The sequence below is a fragment of the Alosa pseudoharengus genome, unplaced genomic scaffold, assembly GCF_046254945.1.
Source record: "Alosa pseudoharengus isolate Yale_2024_CS ecotype anadromous, Long Island Sound unplaced genomic scaffold, YU_APseudo_1.1 YU_APseudo_1.1_scf_12, whole genome shotgun sequence".
In the NCBI taxonomy this organism is placed as follows: domain Eukaryota; kingdom Metazoa; phylum Chordata; class Actinopteri; order Clupeiformes; family Clupeidae; genus Alosa; species Alosa pseudoharengus.
Window position 1 is genome coordinate 23849156 of NW_027468587.1, and position 10128 is coordinate 23859283.

Genomic DNA, 10128 nt, shown 5'->3' on the forward strand with positions numbered 1-10128 from the left:
TTAAAAAAAAAAAACCTACTCCACTGGGAGTGTTGGTGTGAATGGGGCTCTTTAACTTGCTGCAGGTTTGTGAAAGAGGGGAGGCAAATGGTGGGAAAGAGAAGGGCGTTAAAAACTCTTTTATTCAACCCTTGTCACATATTCACATAGAGTCCATAACACCCCCCCCCCCTCCTTTACTAGATAACGTCAGCGTTACAGTAGGTACTTTCATGAAATCATTGGATATTACAACGCCCAGTGCTTTTCAAAGACAATGGAGACATTACGCTTAAAGCTCTAAAGCAGATTTCGTGCCTGAGAATGGCAGCATCAATGACCGTAGGATAGATGAAAACATCCACAGCACAGGAGCAGGCCCACATGCTCTTGGTATCTGAATCTGCGTGAATTGGTTCCACAATCCCTCCATGTGTGCAAATTTAGTGACGTACCCACTGAAATCACATTTCATATAAAATAGTTTTTTTGTTTAAAAAGCAAACAGTACTGTACGGTGTTTTCTGTGGTAGTGGTTGGTTGAGAAACCCCAGGCAGTAGTTCCTCATATGATAACATGCCTGTGGTCAGGAGAAGGGCATCACCAAGTTCCAAGTCATTCCACCCCCTAGTGGCTAAACCTGCCACAAACCCAGTTACTGGAAGTCTGCAATTTGTATTGTTCATAGGCAACTGGCAGCAAGTCTGCAATGGAAGGAGTTGACATGTTATTATCTCCAGTCTAACATTGAAATACAGTCAAAAACTGTATTTGTCCTGCTGTGATGTAATGAAACATGAGTAGCGTTTCAAATGTGTCATGTTTGTCTCTGGACACTGCTGGCCCTGGACTGTGTTGACTGCCTTGTGAGGGGTAAAGAGGCAGAGAGTGTGCACAGACCGGCTGGTAACTATAAGCAGGCTTGGTTTTCAGGAGGGAGAACGGAGGTTACAGTACTCTCTCCCACCTTATTTCAGTTAGGCTGATTTCATTTGGGCTGATTTCAGTTGGGCTGTCATGACCTGATTTCAGTTGGGAGAGAACTGATTTCACACACACACACGCACACACGCACACACGCACACACACACACACACACAAACACACACACACACACACACCACACACACACACACACACACACACACACTGCTTGGCTCTTCCATGAATAAAAATGTACTGTATAACGCATGTGTTGGTATGTAATGTAATGTATTCTGATGTGTATTTCACGGTTTGAATCACACTGTATTTCAGAGTGTGTTTTAGTTTAAGTTAGTAAACTTGTTTTGAGACATATTTTAAAAGCTTTATTTGAGAATAATAAATCTGAAACATAGTTGAATATGTTGAACCACATTTTACAGCTATTTAATCAAACCTATTATCTTCAGGTATCTTTATGCGTGATACAGTATATGCATTATATTTGAAGTCTGTCATAGCTTTAGTTTCTGTTTGAGACCAATCCAGGGATGACTAATGGTGCCACTTATGGACAAATTCAGTAATCACCTCAAATGTGTTCAAAGAGGACTTCAGTCTGGAAATTGTTAATTACCTGATTAGTCAAGGATCTGTGCTGCCATAAAACAGACACGTCACACTGCCAAGATTACAGTGCTAATGGTAACTGGAACCATGACCTTTTTCTAAGCTTTGGGGACAGTCAGTTTTGGTGATGGGCCATGATGCTTCTTTCTAATCTCTCCGAGGCTCGGCGGAGAATAGTTGCTGTGTCGACACTTTTAAGTGTTTTAGTGTGGACACTTCACCTCTTCACTCCCTCAAGGGTGCTATGCTCACTCTTCAGAGGCTGATGGAACACTTTATTGCCCTGTGTGGAAAATATGCGTCATGCTCACTCAGTCGAGCAGTCAATGAGCTCTTTGCTTTTGTGGTCTCACTAAAAAGGAATATGTTTTTAAAGAAAATAGCAGTCTCCTCTGACTAAATATTGAAAATGTTTAGGCACACGTTTAAATTATCTTATGTAGCACTCAATTCTGAAGGTTGAGTAGTGCAAACATTACAATTTCAGGTAGTTCTTTATATGAAATTGTATTGTTTTGACAGAGCTCTGTGCTTTCTGCATACCTTCTAGATGACATAATGTCTTAATGTTTTTCTTTCTCTTTGTTTCACAGAGCCTGCAGAGTATTGATCTTTGAAGAACTGAGTGTGAGAGAAAAAGAATACAGAGGTGTTGGAGGATCACGTCGGCTCATCAATCCGTTTGCCAAGGCATAACTGTATGCTTTTAGTCAGACTCAAGAAAGACCTGTGTCCAGACTTAAGATGTATTCATCACTGAAGCAGGCTGAATGGACAGGAAGTGACTCAGTACTTCACCTGCATGACTACAATGGCACTCGGGGTACTTTTAATGATGTCCTTGTCATTCAACTTAAATGACTTTTGGATCACAACAGAATTACACTCTATTAATGAAGGGCTGGACTGCCTTGTAACATATCACTGAAAACAAAAGGAGGCACAACTTGAAGCCTTTAGACTCTCTGCCAATGTCTCTGTGGTCAGGTGGATCCCACTGGTCTTGTCACTGAGTCAATGTGGCAAGACAACCTGGCTCTCGGAGTAGCATTAGTGTAGTTTACGTGAGGCCTCCTCCCCACTCTATGGAGGCTGAGCATAGCCGCCTGACCGAAGGGGAGCAGTCGGGAGGGCAGCCATCACAGCAGCAACAGCAGCATCCTCATCTCTCCGAGCCGCAGCTTTTAGCCAGTTTGCCTCACTCACCCCACCTCAAGTCACAGCAGAGGGCTGCATCCAGATCAGTACATGGATACTTTGTTCGTCGCCAGCACCGTCAACCAAAACGGAGTGACATGCTCCAAGGACTGCACCAGCAGCAACAGCAACAGCAGCAGCGCAACCAGGTGTCCGAGGCAGGGACAGCATCTTGGCAGCTTCAAAATGTTCCCGGTCCCTCAAGTAGCAGCTTCAGAGCCCCTTCCTCTGTCACCTCATCATCCACAGTATCATCATCGTCCAACCCGGTGCAACCCTCTCAGGGGGCCTCATCTCAGCAAGGGCAAGAGGGGCAGGAAGGGGGTGCCCCCTCCAGGCGGGAGCGAAAGCCTCAGAAGCCAGGGAAGTACGTTTGCACTTACTGTGGCCGTCCATGTGCCAAGCCCAGCGTTCTACAGAAACACATCCGCTCCCACACAGGGGAGCGACCTTACCCTTGTGTCCCCTGTGGCTTCTCGTTCAAAACCAAAAGCAACCTGTACAAGCACCGCAAGTCCCACGCCCACCGGATTAAAGTGGGCTCAGTGTCCAGTCGCGATGATCACGGCGTGAGTGGTCCAGAAGGAGGAGCTGGGGGAGATGAGCAGGGGGACCCTACGGAAGGAGAGAGCACTGACTCAGAGGACGAAACCGGTCGTCACCATCCATCCACCTCCCAGGACAGGCCAACTCTTAAGAAAAGTAGCCACGTTGAACTGTCGTTCTCGGAGGACACCCTCAGGCCCGAGGCCGTTAAGCAGAGACTGGCAATGCGGCTGAGTGAGAGGAACCGCCTGCCCAAAGCTTTGCCCGATGAACACACGTCCTCACTTGGTCCAGGAAGCAAAGGCAGCACAGAGTCTGGATACTACTCCTCTCTCTCAGGAAGCTCCGACCTCTCTCAGGTCAGCTCTCCCAATGCCAATGCCAAAAGCTACGCAGAAATTATTCTGGGTAAATACGGGAGACTTGGCCAGCAGCCACGGAGCCCACAGCAGCAGCCCCCACAGTCATCCTCTGTCTCCTCCTCTCTGCCATCGGGACCTGAAGAGAAAACAATCCCCTTCACCGTGCCAAAGGTCATAGAGCACATCACCAAACTCATCACCATCAATGAGGCAGTAGTCGACACAAGTGAAATTGATAGTGTCAAACCGAGACGTTCCTCCGTATCCAGGAGGGATAGCATTGAGTTCCCCAAGTTCTCATCCCCCAAGGAGATCAGTGATGCTGGCACCATCAGTGGACATTCATCGCATGGTGTTTACTCTACTGAAATGCTCTCTCCCATGTCATCAGATTCGGAATTCCTCTCCAGTCAGGGCTTAAGCTCAGTCTTCCTGAGAAGTCACTCCATGCCCTCACCAGCTGGCCAGGAAGACCCTGCAAGCACTTCGTCCTGTGGCTTCCGTCTCTGCCAGTCGTTCGATGAACAACAGGGTCGGGAAATGCGGGTTGGCCACCACCACCGAATGTTACGACGTCAGCCAGCCATTGAGGTCCCCCTTGGGGGAGAGCTTATTCCCACAGAGTCTGGAGTCTCCACATCCGTCGCTAAGGATGCAGTAATGGGACTGCGGCAGTTCAAGGGCCTTATCATCTACGATTGCGAGGCCTGCGGTACTTCCTGGAAGGAGCAGGAAAGTTACGAGGCTCACAGAGATCTGTGTGTGGGGCGACTTTCCCAAGAACTGCCAAAAGGGAAGGAGGCCATTGCTTTCCGTGAAGATAGGCCGCAGATGATGCAAAACAAGTTCAGGGCCCTGGCGATGGCTATGCGGAAAAGGAGAAAAGAGGAAAGTCTGGAGGAGGACCCCCCAAGTCCAGGACCAGCAGCAGTTACTTTCAGCCACGAAGCCATGAAATCTTTACCTGGGGTAGAGAAACATACAGACTTCCCTATAGGTGTCATCTGTGAAGCTGAACAAGAACGGAAAACCACCTGGAAAGAAATCTCTGTGATCCAACATACAAGCTCTTTCGAAAAGCAAGAGAGCATGTCCATGGAGAGCCAGGAGACAGAGTTTGAAGAACAACTTCAGCAAACAGAACAACAGCCAAAATCGTCTCCCATTGCATCCCGGCTGGTCCGTCAGTCCAACATTCAAGTGCCAGAAATCCTGGTCACCGAGGAGCCAGACACAGACATGGTGTTAGCCTCTCCACCAGTTGTTCCATCATCCTCCAAGGAGCCAGAGAAGGTAGAGGAGTTCCAGTGGCCTCAACGTAGCCAGAGTCTGGCTCAGCTCCCCGCCGAGAAGCTACCACCAAAGAAGAAACGCCTGCGCTTAGCTGAAGCCTCCCAGTCCTCGGGGGAGTCCAGCTTCGAGTCGGTCTCCCTATCCCGCAGCCCAAGTCAGGAGAGCAGCGTCTCTCACACCTCTAGTCGTTCTGCCTCTTTTGAGGATTCAAGCAAGCCTGAATCAGAAATGCAGATGGCGAAGGGCTCACATGGTTCTCATATGTTGACTGTACCTTCAGGGCATCATCAGCACCATTACTCTCATAGGGAGATGCGGCGATCAGCCTCAGAACAGACCCCTGCCAGTCCACCGCACCCGTCTCAAATAGTGGAGTCCAGGAGCAAGTCTTTTGACTACGGCTCCTTGTCACCTCAACAGAGTTCAGCCTCCTGGAAAGAGAGGCGGAAATGCCTCCTGGTGAAGCACGCTACTCTCGGGGAGCCCGATCAGGAGGATATCTCTACAGGGCAGCTTGTCAAACTGAGCAGTCCCAAAGTTTACCGATCCTACCCCAGCCCACCAACTTTTGCACCTGAGGACTATAGTATGACTAACATTAGCACTTCATCTAGGCTGAGCTCAGAGTCCATAGGGAAGACCCTGCAGCTGTTTCAGCCACCACTTCTGCCCATTCCACAGACTCCTTTACCCTTTCATCCAGTTGGGCCTGAGGCCTTTTCTCCCAGGCATTTGGCAAGGTTCTTGCCTGTGACCACAGCGATATCTGACGTCTTGTCTACCCAGTTTCTTCACAGGGCTTTCCTTCAGGCACCTTCCCCTCAGTTCCACCCAACACAGCTGAATATCACAGAACGCCTTGGATTCCCCCTCCAGCCTCTGCAGTCTCTACTACCTCTGCATGGCCAGAGTGACATCACCCAGGCAGTTTACTTCCCCATGCCAGGTGGTCTGACCATTCAGGTGCCAGCAGAGCTCCCTTATAGAAACCCACGGCCATCTTCTAGTGTCCTGAGCTCTGGAACAGCCAACCAGCAACTCATGCATTCCCACCCTCATCCTCGACCCATCATAGCCCCTTGTCTGGAACAGTTCACGCCTGTGGTGTCATTAGTGGTTCCCGTCCGCCTTCAGACGCACATTCCTACCTATGCCAGTGCCATGTACACCACCCTCTCACAGATTTTGGTCACAACCCAGTCTCAAGAGCCAATCTGCTGCACAGCCATGGTCATCATGGGACAGCTGGAGGAGAGTAAGCTGCAGAGATCTTACCTGAAGATCCCCAGCCCACATTTTAAGACCTGCCTACCCATGTCTCTTGAGTATAGTGTGGGTGCAGGGTCAGATGAGGGTCCATTGGGAGCTGGCGGAAGCAAGCGTATGCTCTCCCCAGCGGGAAGTCTTGAGCTTAGCTCTGAAGCCCAGCGGCAGCAAAAAAGGGTGAAGGAGGAAGAGGAGTATGAGGAAGAAGATGAGGAGGAGGAAGAAGAAGATAAGGGCAGGAGTAAAGATGCAACTGAGCCAGAGAAGAAGGTAGATCCTGTCCGACACCTCAAAATGGAGCAGGCGAAAGAGAAATCAAGAGTAGTGGGAGAAATGACACAAGAGGGCGGGGGAAAAGTTGAAATGAAAGAACGAGAGAAGGCAGCTGGAGCAACCAGGCAGGAGTCATCCCGGGTAAACATGGATACCCTCAAGAAAGAGGAAAGGGAAGATGAGGGTCATGGAAAGACACATTGGATTGAAGGTGTAGCGAGGTCCAAACAGCCCACCTATCCTAGCCTCCACACCACCACCTCAGTAAGCTGGTGCTACTTGAACTACATTAAGCCCAACCCGACCACACAGCAGGATCCACAGACATCTGTGTACTCCTCCTGGTCTATTAGCTTGCATAACCCCAATCTGCCAGGCCTGTCCACCAAGATGGTGATGTCTCTACTTCACTCCAAGCAGAAGCACAGTCTTGAGACCTACACCATGGCAATGGCACCGCCACCATCTGTCGGCAAGCTTGTAACTTCCAGCAACAGAAATCCCAGAGTGTCAGAGGTAAACAACGGGCGTATCAAAACTTTAAATTGGATATGGTGTGTGTGGTGTGCGATAACGCCACATTAGCAAACTCAATAACAGGGCTTGTTGGTTTGTGTGTTGTGTACTGTAGAAGCTTTTGTACAAGTATGTCCCTGTGCTTTAGTATATTTGTTCATCATAGCATTTCTTGCTTGTTAGTTAATTTATTTTGTCTGTTTCGAGTGTAGGTACATTCAGCTCCACCCAGCACGCCTGTCAAAGTGAAGGAAGAGCCATCTCAAGAGAATAAGGAAACAAACGCCAAAAGTGAGGAAGAGTCACCTTCTGCCTCGAAACAGAGTGAACCTCCCCGCATTCGCATCTTTGAGGGCGGGTAAGACTGTGATAAAATACTACTATTAATACTACTACTACTACTACTCCTACTACTACTACTGTTACAGCTACCTCAAGTTTGCTTGAATTAATTCAAGTGGGCTTACGCTAAACCATGGATTCGGTATTCTGCCAGTTGTTGCATTTCTCCCCTGGGTATTGGGTATTGTAGCACATGGCTCAAAGCCATGATGTTAGTTTGATCTCTGTGTGTGTGTGTGTGTGTGTGTGTGTGTGTGTGTGTGTGTGTGTGTGTGTGTGTGTGTGGTGTGTGTGTGTGTGTGTGTGTGTGTGTGTGTTCAGTTGTTTCTATGTAATTTAGGAGGGTGTTGATGGAATTTAAAAAAAAAGAAAACAAAATTCATAATGCTCATTAGTGTGTGTGTACTTCACAAACGGACAGCTACAATGGAAGTTTTCTTTCAGTGTGTGTCCTGGAAAATAGCCTGCCATCCGACTCAACCTATCCCAACCTATTTTGGTTATGAACACAGCTAATTGCCATGGTTTGTAATTGCTGCCGTTGTGCCGTGGGCAGCTTTTGAATAAAATCCTCCTCTCCTCCATATTTCCTCTGATCAGGACTTAGAGGAAACCAAGCCACGTTGCCAACTCAAAAGACTACTGTCCTGCCAAAAGAGACATTTTTAAAACACTGATGCTTTCTGTTACCCAATACCTGCATTTTTTACAGAGAGCTAAAGGGTCTTTGTGTGTAAATTGTATGAAAAAGAAAACCCTAAAAGATTGTGTATGTTGTGTGATGATGTACTGTATGTACTATGCTCTGGTGCTGCACTGGTAATTGGGACATTTGTACATAATACAGGTACGGCATTAATTAGCCGTGTCTATCACGTGCAGCCAAAGATACAGGACTGTGAGCGTGTTCTGCAGAGCCACTCCAGCCAGCCCGATTTGCTTCCAGCTCTCTGTTTCTCTTTGTCTTGCCTCCATTTTCATTTTTGTGAGCACATCTCAAAAAGCCCAGCCAGTGAATGCAGCCCCATTATCACTCCATACCTCTCTTAATCACTCACTCTATTTCTATATTCCCTATAGTCTGTTTTTCTCCATTATGTTTATTTATTTGTTTATTTGTTTCCTCCTGCCTTTCTCTCCTCCCCCTCTCTCTTTCTGAGCCTCCCATCCTCCTCCATCATGGTTGTTTGCCAGTTTTTGATCTAGAGCTGCATACTCTTCTCCTTCCCTCCTTTCCAAGCTGACTCCCGGCCACGGCTTCTGCAGCAGCGGACAATAATAGAAAGACACACTGCCTCCAGCATGTTTTTGCTGAATGAAGCAAGATGTTTATTTTGTATCTCCCCAGTTTCCCCAACACAATGAAGAAGGCATCCAAAGTACCCCTCACAGAGTCTCTTAAATAGACAAGCACAGACAGACATGCATTCATAGACACAAACTCATGGTCACACAGACATGCAGTATATAGATGTCTTCACTGCTGAACACACCCTCTTACTCTATAGCTCATTTATGCTCAGTGCTGGCTTTATTTTTAGTGTCTAATTGTTGTATGTGTGTAGTCTCTCTCTCTAAATATCAATAGCTTTGCTTGTGTTGCATTTATGGTTTGTGTGTTTGTGTCCTGATTCCGTTAAAGGAAGAAAGTGAGAAATCATAGTTTCTTTTTGTTAGTGTTTAGTTAGTTAGGAAAAAAAGAGGCAAGAAAAGGCAAATTCACACCTTCCCTTTCCTAAAAAGGCATGGTCATGATTATATGGCAAGACCATGTGCTGCACAGGGTTGCATGAAGCTAATGTAACCAAAATCCCTTTTTCTTTTGCTGATAGACATCTGTCTATTTCTCTCTCCCTCTCTCAATTCAATTCAAAAATGCTTTATTGGCATGACAAATAAGACATTCGTGTTGCCAAAGCAGTCATACAAAGTATGGAGGGGACATGGAATAAGACACAGAAATAAAACTAGGTGTCTATGTGTGACATAGGTGTACACTATATCACAGTATAAAAATAACAATCTCTCTTTCCTGCTCTCTCACTCTCTGCAAATCTTCATCAGGTTTTAGAATTACACCAAAATATCAATGCAGGCCTGAAAAAGAGATCAACTCTGTGATAAAAAAATACTGCTGAGGTCATTTGAGGGCTCTTGAAAAGGAGCAGCCATGGCAACTCGTCAGAATGTTGGCAAAAAGAAACCAATTAAATAGAAACACATGGTAAATATCCAAAAAAACAAGCCATAAACACCATGTTTATGAGAGACAAATGTGGACTGCGGAGTGTTTTTGAGCAAGAGCTATTTCGGGTCCTTGGCTGGAGTCTGGTCTTTCCCTCCCATTTTGGCATTGTTATTGTTGGCATGACCGTCCTGACTGAGGACGGAGGATGGCCTCTCTGGTGCGTACGGAGCGGTTGACCTTGGGGCCGGGTGGACAGGTCTGGTTTCTATACACCTATCCATTCATTCATCCATCCATCTCATGTCTCTCTCTCACCTTCAGGTACAAGTCCAATGAGGAGTATGTGTACGTGCGAGGGAGGGGCAGGGGGAAGTACGTGTGTGGCGAGTGTGGCATTCGCTGCAAGAAGCCAAGCATGCTGAAGAAGCACATCCGCACTCACACCGACGTCCGGCCCTACGTCTGCAAGCACTGCAACTTCGCCTTCAAAACCAAAGGTGAGACCACTAGGTCCTGAAGGCCAGGAGTGTCTCAAAACTCAGTATGTCACAGTGTCACCTAGTCTATTATTTTAATGGTTTACCCATATGAAGTAATGGATTACATAATGG

The 10128-nt window shown here is 47.2% G+C and overlaps 1 protein-coding gene across 3 annotated transcripts in view; it reads left to right on the forward strand.

The window, feature by feature from the left end:
• Positions 1-10128, forward strand: part of hivep3b (HIVEP zinc finger 3b) — a 78612-nt gene that overhangs the window by 62199 nt on the left and 6285 nt on the right. For all 3 annotated transcript variants that reach the window (XM_076280529.1, XM_076280530.1, XM_076280531.1), the window contains 3 exons: positions 2128-6987; positions 7200-7345; positions 9839-10014. In XM_076280529.1, coding sequence (XP_076136644.1) covers positions 2620-6987; positions 7200-7345; positions 9839-10014 — 4690 coding nt within the window. In that variant the 5' untranslated portion in view covers positions 2128-2619. The remainder of the gene's footprint in view (positions 1-2127; positions 6988-7199; positions 7346-9838; positions 10015-10128) is intronic.